This window comes from Macaca thibetana, chromosome 15, assembly GCF_024542745.1.
Source record: "Macaca thibetana thibetana isolate TM-01 chromosome 15, ASM2454274v1, whole genome shotgun sequence".
Taxonomy (NCBI): Eukaryota; Metazoa; Chordata; class Mammalia; order Primates; family Cercopithecidae; genus Macaca; species Macaca thibetana.
The window spans coordinates 74,441,020-74,465,903 of NC_065592.1; the positions used below are offsets into that span (position 1 = coordinate 74,441,020).

A 24,884-nucleotide genomic window follows, 5' to 3' on the forward strand; every position below is an offset into this window, starting at 1 on the left:
TTTGTGTCACCCACCAGTATGGGCACTGACAGTACACAGGTGAAAAAGACGCAATCTCTTCTCTTGAAAATGTTACTTAGTTTTGAATCACCAAAATTATCAGGTAATGACCTACTCCGGATACCAACATTGGTAGGTTGGAATATGCTTGCTTTCACTTAAGAATTTCAGAATATTGAGTCATCGTATGATAAAATCATTATAGTCTCACATACTTTTGGAAAATATATTTTATTCAATAATATAAACAATATAGTAGATATATTTGGTTATTTAATAATCATTTTAAGTTTATCGTACAGATGCACACATCAATAATTAGTGTTTTTCAGAAGGGATGATACACATTCTGCTTTTATTTTTATCTCCTTGGTAACAATTATTGACAAAACAATGAAACAAAGATATATTGTTTTACAATTGTAATACCCTGGTATAGTAATTCTCAGCCTCTTTTATCTTATATTCTACCAGCACTTACATCTAATAGGTTTCAATATAGTAGAAATTTAAAAGTACATACTTTCAGAAAAGGTCATATTTCATATTCTGTTACTATGTTAGTCATTTATCATAAGTATTAAGTCTAAGAAAAATTGCAAAAGAAATTGCTAAGACTTTAAAAACTATTCCTTTAGTAGTTAAAAAAATGTTATATATTTGAGTATAAATGTTATTGCCCTAGTGACAGTAAAAAACAAAGATGTTTAGCAAAAAATATTGCCATTAATAGGTTTATCTAAAATTCTACAATAGAAAAAGCAGAATAAATGTGTTGGCATCCAGAGGTCAGGTGATACAGAAATGAAATTCAGGGGGTGCAAAAGGTATATCAAGGACATGGTAGTTAAAAGAAATGAAAAGAGACAGATGTCAAATGAATATTCCACAGTAAGCAGGGTTATCAGGAAGCTGGACAACAAAAAGACTTGAGCACATGGGAAGCAAGGATTAAAAGCAACTTCACCCGGTGTGACTGCGAGTACATCAAAAGACATAGGTCTGTGGAAGCCAGGGTCAGAAGGGATGGTAGGCCATGAACATGAGGGACAGTCAGTTACTGAAATGTTAATGTTAATTCGGTGTCTCATCTAGGCTGTAGTAGGTTAGAGGATTTCTGGCCTTACCATGGATTGTAATTATGTGGTACCTGGATGCTCTAAAACATGTTGTGGCTTAGTACTTTAAAAAAAAAAAAAGTTTTAGCATGTTACATATTCCCAATAAATGAAATTTTATGTCTGAACTAAAATTTACTTCACTTCCTAATGTAAGAATGCCTTGCTTAAAGTAAATTCAATATATAAAAATCAGAATTTTAAAAATTAAACAATTAGAAATGAAGTTATTCACTTTATAAATACTGAATTTATTTGTCTTAATTTTTCAATTATGTTTACTTTTTCACACATTTACGTTACCTGGCTTGCCATGTGGGCCTTTGAAGTTCCGTATCCCCTGACAGTAAGGGACAGCTGCTCTGAGTGTTGCCTAAGACATCTACAAACAAAGCTGGTGTTTTATTACAGTTGAAAAAATGATAACTCTGTGAAGCATCTGGTCTTGTTTTTACTAGCAGCTCTAGTGTTTGAGCCTATTGTTTGGAACGGGGGAAAATTATTTCTCTAAGTAGCTCTTTAAAATGGATCCCTGTCTACAGAGAGACAAGCTATGGCTCTGTCTCTCCTCAGTGGCCTTAGCTCTAAATGTGAAGTTCTTTCTGGACTGAAACTAGAGAAAAGTGAAAGTCAGATTGTATCTCTTTAGAATGTTGACAGTTTCTTTACCAATACCCTATTTAATATACTGATACTTGCATTGAATATGCAGTTATACAGAGGGAAAGAAAAAAAGAACTGAAGCATTAGAAAAAATATTTTTATGTATAATAAGGAAAACATTCCACAGCATGCTAAGCACTCTTCGTTTCCCTTAGATGTCACTGTCTCTTTCTTTATCTTTCATTCCTTCTCCAGTGGTAGCATTTGGGTACTCAACCCAAGACCCACAAGTTTCCATCAACTAAATTTCAGAGAGCTTAAACAAGATATTCTCACTACCCAAATTCTCAGAATAGTCTACTTTAATCAGAGCAAGATGATTATCCTTTACACCTATAAACACTCCAGGATCAGTCTTGCATTCAAATGAAACACAGTTGAAGGGCCTATTATGAAGGACAAAGAAGGCCTGGTCTGGCAGTGGTTTTTCACACTTATGGAGCTGAGGAAACAAGAGAGAAAGCAATCCATATGTGAATGGGAAGTTCAGAGTCAACGTTACCTGCCTGTATTGGAAACTAAAGGGGAATACTTATGTATGACTTGATATTTCTAGCAAGCTTGCTTAGTGAGTAGCGGAGGGGAGATGGGGAGAAGTGAGTACAGGGCCAGAGGGGTGGGGGGTGGATTTGATTTGATTCACTGATAGTCAATATAGTTAGAGAGGCAGTATGGATTGGGGTGATTGGATCTGGATGCAGCAGTTCTGGATTTGTGCCCTTCTTTTGACATGTACTATCTCTGAGACCTTGGGCATGTTGCTTTATCTCTCAAGCCTCATTTTTTTAGTCTATCTAGTTTTCTAGATCAGTCAATCCTCAAAATACCTACAGACATATGAATAAATATAAATGATTATTATTTTGGGTCACTGAGTTTTGGGATGGTTTGTTGCATAGCAACAGTTGACCAATACAACAACTCCATTGTAGAGTTACCATATTAAATAAAATAATATTTGTAAAACATTTAGCACAGTGCTTGCTATATAATAGAGCTCAGTCTAAGTAGCTCTATTATTGAGTAGTTATACATGCCAAACACTAGATTATATATGTTTAGGAATGTTTTGGCTAGGAAGATGCTGGTTACTATCCACTGTTTATGTTAATAAGGCCTTACATGGCTGTGTTAGTTAGCTTTATAATTTTGTGTATTTATATAATTTATCTTCTATATTATGCTCTTCTGTTTTCTTCCATGCCTCTACCTTTGACTTGTTTGTCAAAATAGTTATAATTACACATCATGACCAATATAATAATGCCATTTACTAACTAAAGAAGAATATGCAATGAATCCTATGTTCAGAATGTAGATGTTAGATTATTTATAAATCTTGGCACATGGAAACACTTATGACCCTCCCGTAAGCAGGCTCAGAATGGAAAATTATTTTTTGATATTTGTTTAAGAAAACGATATTATACAAAGAAATGTTTCCTAGAGGAACATAGTAGTTCCTAAAGCCAAATAGCAAGGATTTGAGATCATTCTATATAACAGTGCTTCTCAAACTGTAAGGCACATATGAATTTCTTGGAGATTTGTTAAAATATGCTGATTCCGATTTATTTCTCGGAGGCTTAGAATCTTGCATTTCTAACAAGCTCTCAGGTGATGCTGTGCTGCTGGCAGAGAGCAGACTTTAAGTAGCAAAGCCATACATGCCACTTTCCTGCCTTCCTTACTCTAGAAGAAAGTCATTTGTAGTAAGTGATTGTGCTTTATATACAATAGCACAAAAAAATCCTTCTGCAAAATACCCCAACACCCAAATCTACACAAGTTGGTGGAGTCATTCATGACAGTTCTGTAATCATTTATATATGTATAATTTTTTTCTTTTTTTCCTTTCTTTCTTTTTTTTACCTCCACAGAGTGCTCCTTGTTGTTGGCTTGCAACCAGAAGTCTTTTGTAGGACTCAGGGTTACCATTAACATCTTACCATCAACACCATCACCTTACAATTAAGAAAGTATAAATGATAAAGTTAAGAACTGTAACTCATCTTTATTTCAATGAATTCAGCACCCAGGAAAAGACTCTAAGACATTACATTAAAATAATTACTTCATTCACTAACAGGTAACTTAGAAGTATTTGTACCCAAATTCAAGAGGCACTGATAAGCAGAGGGTGCTTATAAACCGGAGAGAAATTAGTTTTTTTATATGCTTTTTAACTGGAGAGTTGTGACCCTAATGGGTACTTCTTTGGGCATCAGCTTTCCTGTCTGCATGTAAAGCCACTCATAGTGTCCCCCAATATTCATTCCTCTTTTGGGATGGTAATACGACATTCCCCAGCTTGCCTTCTTATGGCTAAGTGTAGTAATACAACCGAGTTTTGACCAATGTGAGATGAGAGGAAGTGTTAGATGCAACTTCTAGGTTGTACCCTTAAAGGGAAATAGAATGCATGCATTTGTTTTTCTCTGTCCTGTTGACCGGACATTATCATGCTCCCAAGTACTCTTGAACCATGTAGATGTTGGCAGAACCACAAGACAGAAGGAGATGGGTTCCTTGGACAACTTGTTGAGCCATTCCAGCCGTGGCTAAGACAGAAAGTTTTATCTAGCATAAGCCACTCTTGTTTTGGATCTCTATTAAGTGTAGCCAAAACTTTATCCTAACGATTAAGCTGTAAAATGGATGAGAATGCATCCTCTGAGAATCTAAGGTTTTACCATGAGCTTGGGTTGGAGATAACCTTCTGAGACTATCTTTTTTCCTATGGGGTGAAAAGGATTTTATTTATCTTTACCCCATACTTAAGAATTCAAGCATTATAGCTACCCAGCCCTCCAAATTACCTGATTCACTTGAGGGGTGTTGAGACTCATAGTAACTCAGTAGCACCTTATCTGAAAGAGAATACAGAAAATCCCTCTGGTGAGACACAATTTTCTTAAGTTTTCAGTTCCAACACATATATAACATCAGAAAATATCCTCCCATTTTATTATATATCAATAAAAGCAAAACTTTTGTGGTTTTGAGAAAGGTCTCAAAAATGCATGAATATGCTCTGATGAATTCTCCAATATAGTTGTTATTAAAATATTTAAAATATTTTTCATAGCATTGACAAAGAAGTTGTACTTTGGTGATACTAATAAGGCTAGAAAGATCTATTGGATAATTTAGAGATAGCAAATACCTGTGGTCCCTCTTTCCATCTTTCACAACAAATACTACATTTCAATGTCAGCATTCTTTGATGAACCTGACAAAACTTCTGAATCCATCTTGACATACAAGTGGATTCAGGCATCCACTGCCAATGCATTAGAGTTAGCATACAGCATGACTTGTTTGCCATGTCTAAGTTAATCCATTGTTTAAAGTTTGGTAGATTTAGTTTTATTAAAACATTTTACTTTTATTAGTCATTATTACATCGTTATAGAAAAAGAAAATAATCTACCTTTCTTTTTATCTTTTTTCAAGTCTTCAACATATATCTCATAACTTTCATCCTCCAAAGCAAAAGTAATGGATTGATCATTGTATGTGCTTAGAGAAGCAAGAGATTCTGTAATAGGTGAAATTCCTGTTGTTAAGAATTCAAAAACTTGTCAGGTACAATTCTTTTGGCAACCTTTTTAAAAAATGCTCTCTCAAAAAACATTTTTGCAATTTGAGTTGCATTTTGTTTGTCACTGTTGGCTAGATGAAAGCCTTTGGCACAAGTTTTACATAGCTCAAAGGCTGAGATGTGACCCTTGAATGGGATTAAAGGTGCTAGTGTCGTGCACAAAGGCCCTGGGAGGCCATGTGAGTGTGCTTATGGGAGTGTTTGGTGGGGAAAAAGAAAATGGAAACCAACAGACATTGCTTGAAGAAACCGTCACTTCATGACACCACGTGGTCTGGGGACTGTGGTAAAGAAGGAACTGTATTTTGATAGATATGGATAAATAAATGTTCATCTATAAAGTATGGAGTTACCCAGAAGTTTCTGACAGTCCTGGAGAATGTGGGTATGAACCCTGTTCTCTCCTCTGGCTAAATAACAGGGACACTCAGTGCAGTGCTCCTAACTTTTAAAAAGTGTCAAAATACACATAGAAAATGATAATATTTTTATAGCCTGCTGAGGTAAACTGGAGCAGATTTAGGGACTACCTATATGGGGCCTGGAAAAAAATAGTATACAAAATATTAAGGAGAATGTTACATACTGAATTTGTACATGAACTTCTAAAGTAAATGATTTAGAAATACTGAATGAGAAACTTCAGTGTTGCTTCTGGGAATTTAGGACATTTATAGCAGGAATAATGCTTGAAATGGCAACTGCAATTCCAGGAAAAGTTTTTTTTTTTTTTTTTCCTGAGACAGCTGCTCTTGTTGCCCAGGCGAGGGTGCCCTGGCATGATCTCGGCTCACTGCAACCTCTGTCAGGGTTCAAGCGATTCTTGTGCCTCAGCCTCACAAGTAGCTGGGATTATGGGTGCACATCACCATAACTGACTAATTTTTCTAGTTTTAGTAGAGACAGGGTTTTGCCATGTTGGCCAGGCTGGTGTTGAACTCCTAACCTCAGGTGATCTGTCAACCTCAGCTTCCCAAAGTGCTGGGATTACAGGTATAAACCACCATGCCTGGTCAAGTTTTTTTTTTTTTAATGATGATCTCTTCACTTCCTGATAGTCATCATCAACTTGGAACCTTGTACAAGGATGTGATAAAATTTAAAACCATTGTAACTACTACTTAAAGTGTATAAAGTGTTAGAATTACATTTAAAAATACAATAGCTTTTTTCTTTAATGGTCAAAATGTTGAAATTTGGGGGGGAAATGTGTTTTTTTCCCAAAAGATAACATATTTTCACCAAAACTAATGACCATGGGATTCCAATCCATAGCAAGTATTTCAAAATAATGGTGGTGTGCTAACTAGAGAATGCCTGTGCATTATTAGAACAGCTCCCTTGTGCCACTTTGCATACTATTAGATGGGTACATCAGCTGCGAATGGGCAGAAGTTTCTGGTACACATTAAAGACACAGACTTGGGACTGCTACCTGGAGTAGCACTTTCCAGGGTCCTGTGTCACACCTCCCTCCTCACTCCCACGTCACTCCTGTAACCAGTCATACCTGTGATACTTGAATCATGAAGTGCTCTAGTATATTTCGGGACCCCTGATATACCAAAGGCAAAGCACTCCACAGTAGACTGCTGTTGACAGGCAGCGAGTACCAGATGTCCTTTGTGCTTTCCACCTGCAGACCAGATGGGATTAGGGATGGACCATCAATCCCCACTCTGCACAAACACCCCTTTGAGAATTCCCAGTTAAGGTTGCTTGCTGAGAGTAGTGCTTGACTCCAGGGCTTTGGCCACTCCGTGGACCAAAGGGATTGATACCTCCTGGCACACTTATACCCCAGTAGAAGCACATTCATTAGAGATCAGGAGGAAGAAAACTAGTCACCCACAATCTCAACACCCAAAAGGTAAGCACTATTAACACTTAAGCCTACTTCCTTTAAATTAAAAAAATTCACTTAAAAATATTGTAAACATATTTATACATAGTTGTGTATCTTTTGTTTTCACTTAACATTATAACATAATCATTTCTCTCATGCAAATTCTTTGTATGCCCTTTTTAAAATAGCTAAAAACCAGTTCGTCATCCTTAATATTTTCTAAAAGGAACCTTGGAGTGAGGAAAAATAATTGCATATTTAGATGTGGTAAGCAAAGGCAAATAGATACCTACCACTATTGCCAGAGAATGTACGGTTCCCCTTACCTGTTTTCAGTGAAGGCCTTTTGGTGGTTTCTCTCCTAAAGTAACAGGCCTCCTTTTTTATCATAAGGCCAGAGCGGAGCTTCATAAAGTACACGTGGCAAACTTCTTTGGCCTTCTGTTGGGATTCTAAACAATTGAAAAACTTGTGAGACTGTTACATTCCATTCATCTTTATCCTTTTACAAATCCTGAGTGTAGCAGACCCAGAAAGCAAGTACTGATTCACAGTATCTTATCAGAAACCCTTAGGTCAGCTGTGTTTCAAAATTCAGAATTTTTTAGGTTTTAGGGTTGTAATATAGAGCATATACTATATATATGTAGCACCCCAGAAGAGAGGGGGGCAGCACCCCATAATCAAAATTAGTTAATTTTATGTTGAAACATAGGAAAATTTACACAAAGTGAAATAAAGACCTCATGTGAGTTCACATCAGGAGTTAACTAAGAAATGAGTTTAGGTCATATTTTGCTGTCAAATAAGTTCTGAAAAACTTTAGGTCTTTAGAAAAAAATTTTGGTTTTCAGAATTCTATATGAGGGAGTGCGAACCTGTATCCAACATATATCAACCTTTGCCTAATTGAGGGGGATCTTTTACTCATATGAAATGTGCAATCTTTTCTCCTTATCTAGAATACACCTTTAATAATTTTGGGGGGATTGCTGAAGTCTACGAAGGTTATTGATATTAAAATAACTACTGTTTACTAAGTGTCTACAGTGAGCCAAACACCGTGCTAATGATTTTACATATGTCTCCATTTAATTCCTCATAATAATCTTACAACATAGGCATTATTGTCCCCATTTTACAGATGATAATCTGAGGCTCTCAGGAGTCAGTCATGACACTTGCCCAAGATTACAGGGCTGGCGAGAAGTTGTGATTGAAGTGTGTCTAAAATCAAACCTATTCTTTCCATTACCATCCACTTACCGCCATCTAAGAAAATGCTACACTACAATTTGAGGGACTAACAAAATGCAAATTCAAATTAAATCAGTTGAAGTAAAAAAGTTAATTGATTATTCAGTAATTATTTCATTTTGCTAAAGAAAAATCTAAGTCTCAAAAGGAAAATTAAATTTTCTACTTGGAAAATCATAAAAAATCTTTCAGAATCAGGTAGAAAAGAAAATTATAACACATGAGTCATAGGACCTCAATTTTTAACATTATGTAGTAAATGAATTATCAAGCAATTTATACAGTAAAGTCAAATTTCAATTAGTCACAGTAATTCAGAAAATAAAATAATTATTTGTGACTTTGGGATTCATTTTATGAATTAAAAAAATTCTCCAGAGGATTTGCCTTCCTAAAATAATGCTTTTCAAAGATAAGTGGAAAAGCTTTTATTAGCTATTATTTTGAATTAATCCACATCTTGCCTCCAATTCAGATGAGTAGGTACCTTTAACTATCTTCAACTGATTTAACAAGGGCAGACCACTTAATTATATTCACACCCACTCTGGAATTCTTTACCATTGATTCTCAATTCAGAAATATCAACTGTGGTATCTTGTATTTATATTTTAGTGCTTTTACACTTACAAAGATAATTTATAAAGAAAACTAGTGCTAGAGCCAGCATTGTACTTATTCTCCTAGCAAGTAATTTAATGCAGTACTTTACTGACCCTTGTATTAATTCGTTTTCTGCTACTATCACAGAATACCATAGACTTGATAATTTATAAAGCAAAAAAATTTGTTGGCCAGGTGCTGTGACTCACACCTGTAATCTTAGCACTTTGGGAGGCTGAGGTGAGAAAATCGCTTGAGGCTAGGCATTCAAGACCAGCCTGGGCAACACAGTAAGACCCTGTCTCTACAAAAAATTAAAAAAAAAAAAAAAAGCTGGGCATGGTGGCCTGCTTCTGTAGTCTCAGCAACTTGGGAGGCTGAGACCAAAGGATTGCTTGAGCCTGGGAGTTTGAGGCTGTAGTGAGCTATAATCATGCCATGGCACTCCAGCCTGGGTGACAGAGTGCGACCCTGTCTCTAAAAAAAGAAAAAACAGAGAGAAAATTATTTATTACACTTCTGGAGGCAGGCAAATCCAAGAATATTGTGCAGGCATCTGGTGAGGATCATCTGATGGTGGAAGGCAGCAGTGAGTACATGAGTCAGAGAGGAAATCCGGCGAACTCACTTTTATAACAAACCCAGTCTTTTGATAACCAAACCACTCCCATGATAACAGCAGTAATCTGTTCATGATAGTGGAGTTCTCATGACCTAATTACATCTTAAAGATCCGACCTCTCCAGAGGTTGCAGTGAGCCGAGATAGTACCACTGCACTCCAGCCTGGCGACAGAGTGAGACTCTGTCAAAAAAAAAAAAAAAAAAAAGAAAAGAAAAAAAAGATCTGACCTCTCAACACTGTTACAATGGTGATTAAATTTTAACATGAATTTTGGTGGAAACATGCAAACCATAGCAACTATACCACATTGTCTTTTCAAAGCTAAAAGGTATAATATGATAACTGAAAGAATGCTCACTCCTTATATTCTTTATATTTTAGTCAGCATCACATGGGAACATGATAGGCATGCCTAATACTGAGTGTGGACTCTGGGGGAACAGGATATCAGTCTGGGTAGTTAAAGGTGAGGGTCACAATACTGAGGAAGTACTGAAGATGTAGAAGACTTTTGGAGATAAGAAGAGAGTTAAAGATACAGGTGTGAGGGCTAGCATCTAGTAGGACAAGCACTGGTTATAGTTCAAGGATGGGGGTTACTACATTTGAAGTATTGAAAACACTTTGCATCAGGAGAATTTTGAAGAACATATACTTTGGTGTTTTGGGAAGCTGAAAGTGTGAGTGTTGTGTTCTGGAGAGGAAAGTGTAAAGCTGGCATGGACATGTGGACTTTGCAGGAGAGAGCATTCCACTGGGGTCAAAGAGCCAGCTCAAATGTATATAAAGGCTGTTACCACTTTCTATGTTTCTATCCTGCCTGCTCCCTGAGGGCAATAGCTTAGTATGAATTTTAAGAAAATTCCCATAGCTAATTTCATCATAACAGCAGCATAAATCCCTCAGGGATTTCTGGTGAGTAAATAGGAAGGACCCTGGAAATCTTTCTATAATTCTGCCATTCAGAGAACAAGACTATGGCTGATAGAAACCACAGAGGTGAAGTACTCCTTCTTTCATTTCTTCCCCAAGCACGGATTTTACCAAGGTGTCTTCTTACTGCTTACTACCCTTTACCTGTCTGTGGCAATGGACTCTCAGGACTACTTCTTTCTTTGAACCCCTCTTTCCTTATGCCATGTCACCAGTTTCCCTAGGTTCTTCTTGTTTCTCTCTGACTAGTGCACCTTGTCTCTTTGTTAGTTATCCCTCTTCTGTCTGCTCATAAATGTTGGTGTTCCTCAGGGTTTCGACTTTTTCTTCTTCTCTCACTCTAAACTTTCTTCCTGGGCAATCATACTTGCTTCAATGATTTCAATCACCTTTTTAGAGGCTGATGACTCCCCAGACTGTAACTCTATCTTTGGCCTTTTTCCTGAGCTTTCTATCGGTTGTTCTTTCTCCACAAGTCATTTTGACCCAGCTACTTCAAAGCATCACTGTCTCTTTCTGTGTATATCTTGTGAATTCTGGATATCTCTACCTGGATGACCTATAGCTACCTTAAACTAAGATTCACTGGTCTTAGTCTCTTTTCTGCTGCCATAACAGAATACCATGGACTAGGTAATTTATAAAGAAAAGAGTTTTATTTGGTGTCTGGTTCTGGAGGTTGGGAAGTCCAAGATTGAGGGGCTGTAGCTGATGAGGTCCTTCTTGCTGTGTCGTCACATGGTGGAAGGCATCACATGGTGAGAGTGCACATGAGGCAAAGAAAGGATGGGGACTGAACTTCATCATTTTTATCAGAAACCCAATCCTGCAGTAACTAACTCACTCCCACGACAATGGCATTAATCCATTAATGAAGGCAGAGCCCTTATAATCTAATCACCTCTTAAAGGTCCCACCTCTCTTCTTCTTTTTTCTTTTTTTTTTTTGAGATGGAGCTTTGCTCTGTTGACAGACTGGAGTACAGTGGTGCAATCTTGGCTCACTGCAACCTCTGCCTCCTGGGTTCCAGCGATTCTCCTGCCTCAGCCTCCCGAGTAGCTGGGACTACAGGGGTGTGCCACCATGCCCAGCTAATTTTTATATTTTTAGTGGAGACGGGGTTTCACGATGTTGGCAAGGATGGTCTCAATCTCTTGACCTTGTGATCCACCCGCTTTGGCCTCCCAAAGTGCTGGGATTACAGGCATAAGCCACTGCACCCGGCCGGTTCCACCTCTTAATACTATCACAATGATAATTAAATTTCTACATGAGTTTTGGAGGGGACATTCAAACCATAGCAGTACTTACAATAAAAAATTTCTTTTTCTTTTTCTACCCCCAATATATTTCTCCTGAATTGCCTATCTTGAGAAATAGTAGAACTATCTATCATTATCCACCCATTTCTTTCTTTTTTTTTTTTTTTTTTTTTTTTTGTAGATGGAGTCTCGCTCTGTCGCCCAGGCTGGAGTGCAGTGGCATGATCTCGGCTCACTGCAAGCTCCTGCCTCCCGAGTAGCTGGGACTACAGGCACCTGCCACCCTGCCTGGCTAATTTTTTGTATTTTTAGTAGAGATGGGGTTTCACTGTGTTAGCCAGGATGGTCTTGATCTCCTGACCTTGTGATCCACCTGCATCGGCCTCTTAAAGTGCTGGGATTACAGGCGTGAGCCACCACGCCTGGCCTCTACCCTATTCTTTAATAAAAAAGCTGAGAATCATTTATTTTTCCTTCTTTCCATTCTTACAATTCATTCAATCTGTCATTAAGTCTTTTTGATTTCACCTTCTGAATATATCTAAAATCTAGTCTGTCCTCTCTATTCTGTTGTCTTAGGTCACGCCTTGATCATTAGTCCCTTAGATTAATGCAGTAGACCTCTAACCAGTTTCTGTTTCTACTCTTGCCTCCTCACTTTATCATCACACTACTATCATCACACTTCACCAATGTGATATCTGTAAAGTAAAAATATTTTATCATTCCTCAGTTCAACATTTTCAATGATTCCCTACTGTCTACAGGATAAAGTCAAATCTCCTTTACTATAACAGAAGATCTTCTATGGATAGACTCAAACTAAAGGGGTTGATCTCTACTCAGATCTAGCTAACTATTGCCATGCAACATATGGACCCAGTGTTTCTAGATCTTTGGATTTTTTAGAGAAACTATACACATTTAGATTTTCATTTAAAATATCCTATTTTTAAAAAATTGACTCAATTAGAAAATATCAATAACACTGTTCAGTCCTTATAAAATACTCCTGCTGGATGGATCTATCCCAAGGCTCCCATATTGTGACCTCTGGCTAGATCCATGAATGAAGACGGCTGGATTTTTAGGGAAGAGAAAGTGTTGACAGATGTGGGGGGGAGAAAGTGGAAGAAGAGAAAAGCCTGACCCTGGGAAGTAGCTTCCTGTAAACTGGGAAGGGAAGGGTTGTGAGAGAGGCTTTCCTCCAGGCCATGAAGTCCTGTACCCTGTTGACATTAGAGGCAAAATGCCCTGGGGGTGATCACAATGTGGGACTGACTGTGGGGACACCTGCAGTGGTTGGCTACTAAGTTTTGTGGCATTGTGAACTGTGACTTGTGTCAGATCCTGGTAGCTAAAGAGAAGAGAAGGCATTAAATGTGCTTTCTTGCCTTGTTTCTTGGGATCTTAGAGAAGAAGCTTATTTAGAAAAACAAGATATGACACATCTTTTGCATTTTGAGTTGAGAATCAGTTTACACCTGCCACATACCCCAGAGATATCGGTCAGATTTTTCACCTGGATTGTTTAAATAATCACAGTTTTAGTGCAGTAGCTCTATCCCACTCGCCCCCATCTGTGAGTTTACTTTCCATGATTTCAGTTGCCCACAGTGAAATACAGTAAGATATTTTGAGAGAGAGAGAGAGAGAGAGAGAGAGAGAGCAGACATTCACATTGTTTTCATTATGGTATGTTGTTCTAATTGCTCTACTTTTTTATTAGTTATTGTTAATTTCTTATTGTGCCTAACTTATAAATTAAACATTATCATGGGTATGTATCTGTAGGAAAAAACATAGTATATGTAGGGTTAGGTACTATCCATTGTTTAGGTATCTGTTGGGTGTCTTGGTACATATTCCCTGCAATCCAAAATTGGTTGGTAGAAGTACCTACTGTCAGTACCATCAGTAGATTTACTTATCACATGGTAAGTGGAATGTCACTCAGGGCACAGGTAAATTATTTATAGGACTTTTCTTAACAAAGATCATTAAAATTTAGGCCTAAATAAAAGCCTTGCCCCAAAGACATTCCAAAAAGATCAAAAGGCACAGAAGTTTTAGTTTGAGAAGAATGTGTGGCCAATAGTGTGGTGATATTATAAAACAATGAATTCGGAACTATTATAGATTGGGCACCTTGAGGTTAATCCCACCACAATTGCACGGACAAACTCAATTGTGTCCCAGTGCACAAGTGAGTCCAGCTATTGATAGTGACTTAACAGAAAGTTTAGACGAACATAAGCACAAAAAATTACAGTCTTTCTACCCTTGGGAATGGGGAGAAAAAGGAATCTCTACTCCAAGACCAAAAATAATAAGTCCTGTTTCTGGCCCTGAACATCCAGAATTATGGAGGCATACTGTGGCCTCATACTGCATTAGAATTTGGTCTGGAAATCAAGCTATAGAAACAAGAGATCAAGAGATCGTAAGCCATTTTATACTATCGACCTAAATTCCAGTCTAACAGTTCATTTGCAAAGTTGTATAAAGCCCTCTTATATTCTAGTTCTAGGAAATACAGTTATTAAACCAGACTTCCAAACTACAACCTGTGAAAATTGCAGATTGTTTACTTGCATTGATTCGACTTTCAATTAGCAACACTGTATTCTGCTAATGAGAGCAAGAGAAGGCGTGTGGATCCCTGTGTCCATGGACCAACCGTGGGAGGCCTTGCCATCCATCCATATTTTACTGAAGTATTAAAAGCCATTTTAAATAGATCCAAAAGATTCATTTTTACTTTAATTTCAATGATTATGGGATTAATTGCAGCCACAGCTACGGCCGCTGTGGCAGGAGTTGCATTGCACTCTTCTGTTCAGGCAGTAAACTTTGTTAATGACTGGCAAAAGAATTCTACAAGATTGTGGAATTCACAATCTGGTATTGATCGAAAATTGGCAAATCAAATTAATGATCTTAGATAAACTGTCATTTGGATGGGAGATAGGCTCATGATCTTAGAACATCATTTCCAGTTACAGTGTGACTGGAATATGTCAGATTTTTGTATTACACCCCGAGTTTATAATGAGTCTGAGCATTACTGGGACATGGTTAGATGCCGTCTACAGAGAAGAGAACAAATTTTTGAAGCATCAAAAGCCATTTAAATTTGGTACCAGGAACTGAGACAATCGCGGGAGTTGCTGACGGCCTCGCAAATCTTAACCCTGTCACTTGGGTTAAGACCATTGAAAGTACTACTATTATAAATTTCATATTAATCCTTGTGTGCCTGTTCTGTCTGTTGTTAGTCTGCAGGTGTACTTAGCAGCTCCGAAGAGACAGCGACCATCAAGAATGGGCCATGATGACGATGGCAGTTTTGTCGAAAAGCAAAGGGGGAAATGTGGGGAAAAGAAAGAGATATCAGACTGTTACTGTGTCTATGTAGAAAGAAGTAGACATAAAAGACTCCATTTTGTTCTGTACTAAGAGAAATTCTTCTGCCTTGAGATGCTGTTAATCTGTAACCCTAGCCCCAACCCTGTGCTTGCAGAGACATGTGCTGTGTTGACTCAAGGTTAAATGGATTTAGGGCTGTGCAGGATGTGCTTTGTTAAAAAAGGGCTTGAAGGCAGTATGCTTGGCAAAAGTCATCACAGTTCTCTAAATACACTGCTGAAGGCTTCAGGGACCTCCGCCTAGGAAAGCCAGGTATTGTCCAAGGTTTCTCCCCATGTGATAGCCTGAGTTATGGCCTCATGGGAAGGGAAAGGCCTGACCGTCCCCCAGCCCAACAGCCGTAAAGGGTCTCTGCTGAGGAGGATTAGTGAAAGAGGAAAGCCACTTTGCAGTTGAGATAAGAGGAAAGCATCTGTCTCCTGCTTGTCCCTGGGAATAGAACGTCTTGGTGTAAAACGTGATCGTACATTTTATTTATTGAGATAAGAGAAAACCGCCTTATGGCTAGAGGTAAGACATGCTGGCGGCAATACTGCTCTTTAATACACCGAGATGTTTGTGTAAAGTCAAACATAAATCTGGCCTACCTGCACATCAAGGCATAGCACCTATCCTTAAACTTATTTATGACAGAGAGATCTTTGCTCACATGTTTCCCTGCTGACCCTCTCCCCACCATTACCCTATAGTCCTGCCACATTCCCCTCTGCGAGATGGTAGAGATAGTGATCAATAAATACTGAGGGAACTCAGAGGCCAGTGCCGGCACGGGTCCTCTGTATGCTGAGCGCCGGTCCCCTGGGCCCACTGTTCTTTCTCCATACTTTGTCTCCGTGTCTTATTTCTTTTTTTAGTCTCTTGTCCCACCTGACAAAAAATACCCACAGGTGTGGAGGGGCTGGCCCCCTTCATGTTTCATTTGGTGAATCTCATTTTTTCTGAAATAGACAATGCTGATGGTAGTTCTGTTTAGAAATAACTCCAAGAACAGTTTTTATATTCTGTTTTTGCATTGAAAATCAGATTTGCTTCTGCTTCAAAGAGATGTTTATGTAAAATTAAATAAGGACTGGCAGCAAGCTGCACTTTTTTTTTCTAAATGGGAAAAGGGTTAAATTACCCAGCTTCAGGTATATTTTTATGGCAACACAAATTGACTGAGATGATTATTCAAATATCTTCATCTATTATTCTCTTCTTCATCAGTAGTTGCAAGTTAAGACCACATGCCTGATATCACCAAAGGTCTTAATGAATATTTGTTGAATAAAAGTGCACCTGCTTAAAATTTTGCTAGTTTATCAGGGAAAAGGTTTTGGGGGTTTGGCGGCAGGACATGTGTGGAGCAAGAAATGGTTGATATAAAAGGCTATAACTAAGTGTATCACTGTTCACAGGTTCAGATTATCTCAGCTATTCCTGCCCGGTGATGTATCAAATATGCCAAAGTTGGCTATATATGGTCTGTTCAAAACCAGTCTGCTGTATTATATCCTTATGTGCCATCCCTTTTTATTTCAGTTCTTCTATTCTTAGTAGATTTTGATAAGAGAGCATGTATAAACATTGGAGTAGTAAACATTTGATAACAGATAAAAATGTGTGTAAAACATTCAGAGATAAGTAACTTAAGTCCTTACTTCCCAGCTTGAAACACAAGGCTTTGCTTGCTGTGTTCTTCCGCTTTGCTGTGGAAATTTTGTTGGTTGAATACTTCATTTTAGGCTTCATTTTTCAGGCTTCTATTGGATTAAAATATAATATTAGTTCATTTGTCTCAACTTAAAAACAAACAGGAACAACTGTGGCTAGCTTACTACCAAATTGGTAACATAAACATATAGAGGAAATAATTATTTCAGTAAAGTTTGAACATAGTATTCTAACTATGTATTCATGCTAGGATATGGTACTCTGCACTGCATAATGAGGCTTTGGTCAATGGACTGCATATACAATGGTGGTCTCACAAGATTATAATGGAGCTGATAAATTCTTATCACCTAGTGGTGTTGTAGTCATTTTAACATCCTAGAACAATTCATTACTTGCGTGTTTGTGGTGATGGTGGTGTAAACAAACCCACTGCACTGCCAGTTGTATAAAAGTGTAGCACATACAATCATGCGTAGTATATAATACTTGATAACAAATGACTATGTTACTGGTTTATGTATTTGCTATACTATACTTTTTATCATTATTGTAGATTGTGTTCCTTCTATTTATAAAAAAATAAGTTAATTGTAAAGCAGCCTCCTGCAGGTCTGTCAAAAAGGTATTCCAGAAGAAGACATTGTTATAGGAAATGACAGCTCCATGCATGTTATTGCCCCTGAAGAACTTCCAGTAGGACAAGATATGGAAGTGAAAGACAGTGGTATTAATAATCCTGACCCTGTGTAGGCCTAGACTAGGGTGTGTATATTTGTGTCTTAGATTTTAAGGAAAAAGCATAAAAAGTAAAAAATTAAAATTAAAAATTTCAAAAATGGAAAAAAGCTTATAGAAGAAGGGTATAAAGGAAGACATTTTTGTACAGCTGTACGATGTTTGTGTTTTAAGCTAAGTGTTATTATAAGAGTCAAAACGTTAAAAAACTTAAAAGTTTATAAAGTAAAAAAGTTATAGTAAGCAAGGTTAATTTATTATGGAAAAAAGGAAACAATTTCAAATGAATTTAGCTTAACCTAAGTGTACAGTGGTCATAAAGTCGATAGTCATGCTCAGTAATGACCTAGGCCTTCACATTGACTTACTACTTACTCATTGACTCACCTAGACTAATTTTCCATCCCGCAAGCTCCATTCATGGTTAAGTGCCCAATACAAGTGTACCATTTTTTAATCTTCATACCATATTTTTACTTTACTTTTTCTGTGTTTAGGTATGTTTAGATACACAAATACTGCTCTGTTAGAATTGACATTTTATAATCTATTCTCTCTGAAGCCTGCAACCTGAAGGCGTTCTCTGCAAATAAAAACTTTGGTTTCCACAATCCTTTATTTTAACCCAGACATTCCTTTTTATTGATCTCAGTTGACTGTAGCCTTTTATCCCTTACCCATCTCCCAGCTGAACCCCTCCATCCCCTGCTTCAAGTTATCCCACCCTTTCTGGACAAAATGAATGTATTTCTTAAATGTATTTGATTGAAGTCTCATCTCTCCCTAAAATGCATAAAACCAAGCTGCACAGCGACCACTTTGAGTACCTGTTCTCAGGATCTCCTGAGGGCTTTGTCACAGGCCATGGTCATTCATATTTGACTCAGAATAAATCTCTTCAACTATTTTACAAAGTTTCACTCTTTTTGTAGACAGTGGAAATATTGGTACTGCAATTCTGAGACTGTTTTCTTATACTTTAGTATAGAGGAAATAAGTAGATATATTATGTTACATGGTTTTGACTGTAGGGGAAAGTAGATACAAACATAAAAGAAGTCATGAGAAAACCTAGGGAATGTTAAATTTGAGTCAGCAATGTCAGTGTGCCCACATCTTAGTTTCTTAATACTTTCTGCCCTGAAAGGAACAGCGGCTCCAGATCTGGAGCTGTAAAATAGTGGTGAACATGGAACATCCTGCTACAAAGCAGAGTCACTAAAAAACTAGTGAGATTGTGTCAGAAGCATATACACAAGCCACCAGGAAAAATCTCCTGCTGGCCAAACTTGATACAATTTAAGGATCAAAAAGAATAATGGTGATAATTGACCATAAAGCATTTAAAGAAACCCACAAGTTCATAGCATTTCTCAGGAATTGAATGAATAGGGAGGGGTCTAGTCATTACAGAAGGAATGATAGCATTGAAACTGGCTTCATTGGGGTGCCACCTGGAGTTCTTGGTCTAATGACTGAGGAAATCAAGGAAGGTGGACACACCAAGGGTGAGGTTAGAGCAGAAGTTTAATAAACGAAAGGAGGAGAGAAAGCTCTCTGCTGCAGAGAGGGGTCCTGAGTAAGGGTTGCTGTTCTATAGTGGAATATAAGGGTTTTTATAAATGAACTAGTGGGGAAGGGGTGCTTTATTTACATAAGATGTGAAAAACTGGTTAGGACTAGGTGTGTCATTTTCAGAAGGCATGAATTCCTGACAACAACACCCACCCTGTCCTTCCAGTGTGTATGTGGGCTCATAGCCTAAGTTACATCATGTTGTTTGACTTCCCTTACTGCACATGTGTTGGGAGTAGAATCCTCCATTGTGGACATGCCTAGCTCAGTGTAACTCTTCTTCTCTGTGTAGCTATAGGCATGTTCCAAGCATGTCCTCCTGAGCAAGCTTCCTTTTTTGAATATATCCAAAGAAGGAAAGGAATGTGTTCACTGAGGCCAACTGAATGTATATGAAATTTGCTGATTACACAGAAGGCACTCTTTTGTACCGGGGCTTGCTTCGTTATCTATGTTTGTGGCTTGATCTATTTGCCTAGCTGGTTTCTTCTTTCTTTCTGTCTCAGAATCAGACAAAACACCATCTTGCAACCCCCAATTTAATATTTGATTCAAGCAAGGGACATCAATTGATATGAAACCTTGATGGTCAAGCTGGGTCACTGTATCATACTGAAAAAATATGGAGTTCTGTATCATAAATTGAAGAAAACTCCATATTCTCTTAGTATGGTTCTACAGTCTGGCTTCAGCATTAGGGTATGACACTGTGCTGTGGTTTGTGGAGGGAGCAGGACTTCTTCTCCAGTCTTAAACTCTCTGACATTGCCTGCAATTCTATCAATAATTATTGCTTCTTCTTTTTAAGTATTGGCCTCTTGTTTTGCTACACTACAAACCAAACAAACAAACCAAATTATGCCAGCAGTGGTTACAATGTAAATCCCTTACGAACTTCATATGAACAATCTCTTCTAGCAGTTAAAAGAAGAGCATTGAGTTCTTGGGTTAGAGGACTCATTAGAAGGTAAACTTTATGCACCCTTATTTTGTTCCTGGACAAACTTGTGGAGGCTGAAACTCCAAATGATCTTGTCTAGGTAGAACTGCTATAACCTTATGTGCATGCTACCTATTTACATCCAGTCCCATGGGCAAAATCCTCGATGGTCAGCCAGTTAAAGACTACCTATTCTGCCCCTCAATCTTCTGCCATGGGAGTAAATGTTGTGCTCACACAGCTTGAAGACTTCACATCAACCCTTATTTTCTTCCTCTGATTCTCCCACCTTTGTTGGTCAAGAGTGCTTAGAAACAGAGGATCTTACATATCATTTTACTGAGCCCCTAACTTACAAATGAGTAGACTGAAACTCTAAAGATTAAGTGCCTTGCCCAGGATTATGAAACAGAACCAGGAACAGAATCTAGCCTCCTGACTTCCATCTTGATGCCAGTACTTCCCCATCCTGTCTGCCTCTGTTCTTTCTCCCTTTCCTGCTCAAAATAGGAAGAAAATAATCAGAACTGGGAATTTAACTCCAAACACTCAGCCTTTCTTATACACAAAGCAGTTGTACAACTTCTTTGAAATAATAAGTTTCTGAATATGGTTGTTAATTTGTAATCACACATTTGGAATAAAAAGATAGGGAATCCAATTGTAGTTACATTTTAAGTTGTACATAAAATAATTTAAATAGTAACCTACACAGAGTAGATAATGAAGTAACACTTTACTAACATAAAAACTGCATTGCCTTGATGTTGTTTGTTTTCTCTTCTACCCAAGGATACTTACATCCTAGAAAAAACAATTCCTGGTCATTAAAAAAAGTTACTTTTTCTTTTGTTATAATCTTAGAATATTTTAATAAAAAGAAGTTACATTCAAATAAATATGGGAAACGTTCCAATCTACATTCTATCTCTAGGAGAGTCAGACTCATGTTAGCATAGAAAAGGTGTTGATAGTCCTTTATTGAAGAATCATGGGTACCTTTGTTTAACTATTGTTTTCAGTAGTTATTTGATCTCATAACCTTTTTCTCCCCTCTAATCACCCTCATGGACTAGTTTGAGAGAATGCACTTGGAAGAACTTTGCCATAAACCAGTATTGGCTTGCATAATTGAGCAAGATAGAGAAGCTGAAAATACCACATTTACAATGGAGTCATTGACACAGAGAAAGTCAACACCCTTTATAGAACCGCATGATGAGTCAAAAGCATAGTATTTTCAAATTCTATTCTGAAAAAGTATTTTCTTCAAATAACCTGCAAATTCTTTGCCTTGATCACTGTTTTCACCATTTTTTTCCAGACTAAAATTTACTCATTACTCTCCTATTTTTATGTCAGAAATATTTCAGAACATATGGCAATGGAAACATCACTGGTTCTTTTTTGCTGCTATTCCCAGTGATATACAGCAAATATCCCTGCACACTGGTTATGATACTCACCTAAGTTATAAAGTGCTGGTCTCAGATGATGTGGTTTCCTGTAGTCAGCATTTGTAGTATTTAAGGCAGTTACATCTCAGTACTACTTATATAGACACACACATGGATTAAGCAACATTGGATGACAGCATTTGATGTATGAGGCAATGCAGATGGAGCTACTTAAATGCATTAGAACATGTGGGAGCTTATCTTTTTCCTACCATCAGATCCTAAACAGAGATTATTTTAGCTGCAGCACTTTCATTTTATTTTATTTTATTTTTGAGACAGAGTCTCGTTCTGCTGCCCAGGCTGGAAATGTGTAAATGAGAGGAAAGTGTATGTGTGGTAGACCCTGACATTCTTTTTTCTATGTAAAAAATTAGGAGGACAGTTCCAAGATGGCCAAATAGGAACAGCTCCAGGCCACAGCTCCCAGCATGAGCAACGCAGAAGATGAGTGATTTCTGCATTTCCAACTGAGGTACCAGGTTCATCTCACTGGGGTGTGTCGGACAGTGGGTGCCAGACAGTGGGTGCAGCCCACCAAGCAAGAGCCAAAGCAGGGCAAGGCATCGCCTCACCCAGGAAGCGCAAGCGGTAAGGGAATTCCCTTTCCTAGTCAAGGAAAACCATAACACACAGCACCTGGAAAATCGGGTCACTCACACCCTAATACTGTGCTTTTCCTAGGGTTTTAGCAAACGGTGCACCAGGAGATTATATCCCGCACCTGGCTCAGAGGTCCCACGCCCACGGGGCCTCCCTCATTGCTAGCACAGCAGTTTGAGATCTAACTGCAAGGCTGCAGTGAGGCTGGGGGAGGGGTGCCTGCCATTGCTAAGGCTTGAGTAGGTAATCAAAGCCACCAGGAAGCTCCAACTGTGTGGAGCCCACCACAGCTCAAGGAGGCCTGCCTGCCTCTGTAGACTCCACCTCTGGGGTCAGGGCATAGCCAAACAAAAGGCAGCAGAAACCTCTGCAGATTTAAATGTCCCTGTCTGACAGCTTTGAAGAGAGTAGTGGTTCTCCCACCACAGAGTTTGAGATCTGAGAATGGACAGACTGTCTCCTCAAGTGGGTCCCTGACCCCAAGTAGCCTAACAGGGAGGCACCCACCAGTAGGGGCAGGCTGACACCTGACACGGCCAGGTACACCTCTGAGACAAAGCTTCCAGAGGAACCATCAGGCCACAACAATTGCTGTTCAGCAATATTCACTCACCTGCAACCTCCACTGCAACCTACCCAGGCAAATAGGGTCTGAGTGTACCTCCAGCAAACTCCAAGAGACCTGCAGCTGAGGGTCCTGACTGTTAGAAGGAAAACTAACAAACAGAAAGGACATCCACACCAAAACCCGATCTGTACATCACCATCATCAAAGACCAAAGGTAGATAAAACCACAAAGATGGGGAAGAAACAGAGCAAAAAAGCTGAAAATTCTAAAATTCAGAGTGCCTCTCCCCCTCCAAAGGAATGCAGCTCCTTGCCAGCAGTGGAACAAAGCTGGACAGAGAATGACTTTGACGAGAAAAGAAGGCTTCAGACGATCAGACTTCTCCAAGCTAAAGGAGGAAGTTCAGACCCATCGCAAAGAAGCTAAAAACCTTGAAAAGAGATTAGATGAATGGCTGACTAGAATAACCAATGTAAAGAAGTCCTTAAATGACCTGACAGAGCTGAAAACCATGGCATGAGAACTACATGACAAATGCACAAGCTTCAGTAACCGATTCGATCAACTGGAAGAAAGGATATCAGTGATTGGAGATCAAATGAATGAAATGAAGCAGAAGAGAAGTTTTGAGAAAAAAGAGTAAAAAGAAACGAACAAAGCCTTCAAGAAACATGGCACTATGTGAAAAGATCAAATCTGCATCTGATCGGTGTACCTGAAAGTGACAAGGAGAATGGAACCAAGTTGGAAAACATTCCGCAGGATATTATCCAGGAGAACTTCTGCAACCTAGCAAGGCAGACCAACATTCAACTTCAGGAAATACAGAGAATGCCACAAAGATACTCCTTGAGAAGAACAACTCCAAGACACATAATTGTCAGATTCACCAAAGTTGAAATAAAGGAAAAAATGTTAAGGGTAGCCAGAGAGAAAGATCGGGTTACCCACAAAGGGAAGCACATCAGATTAACAGTGGATCTCTTGGCAGAAACTCTCCAAGCCAGAAGAGAGTGGGGGCCAATATTCAACATTCTTAAAGAAAAGAATTTTCAACCCACAATTTCATATCCAGCCAAACTAAGCTTGATAAGTGAAGGAGAAATAAAATCCTTTACAGACAAGCAAATGCTGAGAGAATTTGTCACTACCAGGCCTGCCCTACAAGAACTCCTGAAGGAAGCACTAAACATGGAAAGGAACAACTGGTACCACCCACTGCAAAAACATGCCAAAATGTAAAGACCATCAAGGCTAGGAAGAAACTGCATCAACTAACGAGCAAAATAACCAGCTAACATCATAACGACAGGCTCAAATTCACACATAACAATATTAACCTTAAATGTAAATGGGCTAAATGCTCCAATTAAAAGACACAGACTGGCAAACGGAATAAAGAGTCAAGACCCATCAGTGTGCTGTATTCAGGAGACCAATGAGAACAAAGATGAAACATACCAGAATCTCTGGGACACATTTAAAGCAGTGTGTAGAGGGAAATTTATAGCACTAAATGCCCACAAGAGAAAGCAGGAAAGATCTAAAATTGACACCCTAACATCATAATTAAAAGAACTAGAGAAGCAAGAGCAAACACATTCAAAAGCTAGCAGAAAGCAAGAAATAACTAAGATCAGAGCAGAACTGAAGGAGATAGAGGCACAAAAAACCCTCCAAAAAATCAGTGAATCCAGGAGCTGGTTTTTTGAAGAGATCAACAAAATTGATAGACCGCTAGCAAAACTAATAAAGAAGAAAAGACTGAAGAATCAAATAGACACAACAAAAAGTGATAAAGGGGATATCACCACCGACCCCACAGAAATACAAACTACCATCAGAGAATACTATAAACACCTCTACACAAATAAACTAGAAAACCTAGAAGAAATGGATAAATTCCTAGACACATACACCCTCCCAAGACTAAACCATGAAAAATTTGAATCCCAGAATAGACCGATAACAGGCTCTGAAATTGAAGGAACAATTAATATCCTACCAACC

The 24,884-nt window shown here is 38.3% G+C and overlaps 1 protein-coding gene across 5 annotated transcripts in view; it reads right to left on the reverse strand.

The window, feature by feature from the left end:
• Nucleotides 1-212: 212 nt before the first annotated feature.
• The window catches only part of IL33 (interleukin 33), a 47,872-nt gene continuing 23,200 nt past the window's right edge, over nucleotides 213-24,884 (reverse strand). The window contains exons 1-8 of one of the 5 annotated variants that reach the window (XM_050761707.1): nucleotides 18,558-22,872; nucleotides 16,980-17,081; nucleotides 7,558-7,683; nucleotides 6,896-7,021; nucleotides 5,215-5,340; nucleotides 4,601-4,651; nucleotides 3,654-3,745; nucleotides 213-2,223 (exon numbers count right to left, since the gene is read on the reverse strand). In XM_050761707.1, coding sequence (XP_050617664.1) covers nucleotides 2,023-2,223; nucleotides 3,654-3,745; nucleotides 4,601-4,651; nucleotides 5,215-5,340; nucleotides 6,896-7,021; nucleotides 7,558-7,683; nucleotides 16,980-17,070 — 813 coding nt within the window. In that variant the 5' untranslated portion in view covers nucleotides 17,071-17,081; nucleotides 18,558-22,872 and the 3' untranslated portion in view covers nucleotides 213-2,022. Of the gene's footprint in view, nucleotides 2,224-3,653; nucleotides 3,746-4,600; nucleotides 4,652-5,214; nucleotides 5,341-6,895; nucleotides 7,022-7,557; nucleotides 7,684-16,979; nucleotides 17,084-18,557; nucleotides 22,873-24,884 lie in introns of those variants that run through there. The other 4 variants (XM_050761708.1, XM_050761706.1, XM_050761709.1 and 1 more) reach the window with 4 other exon arrangements.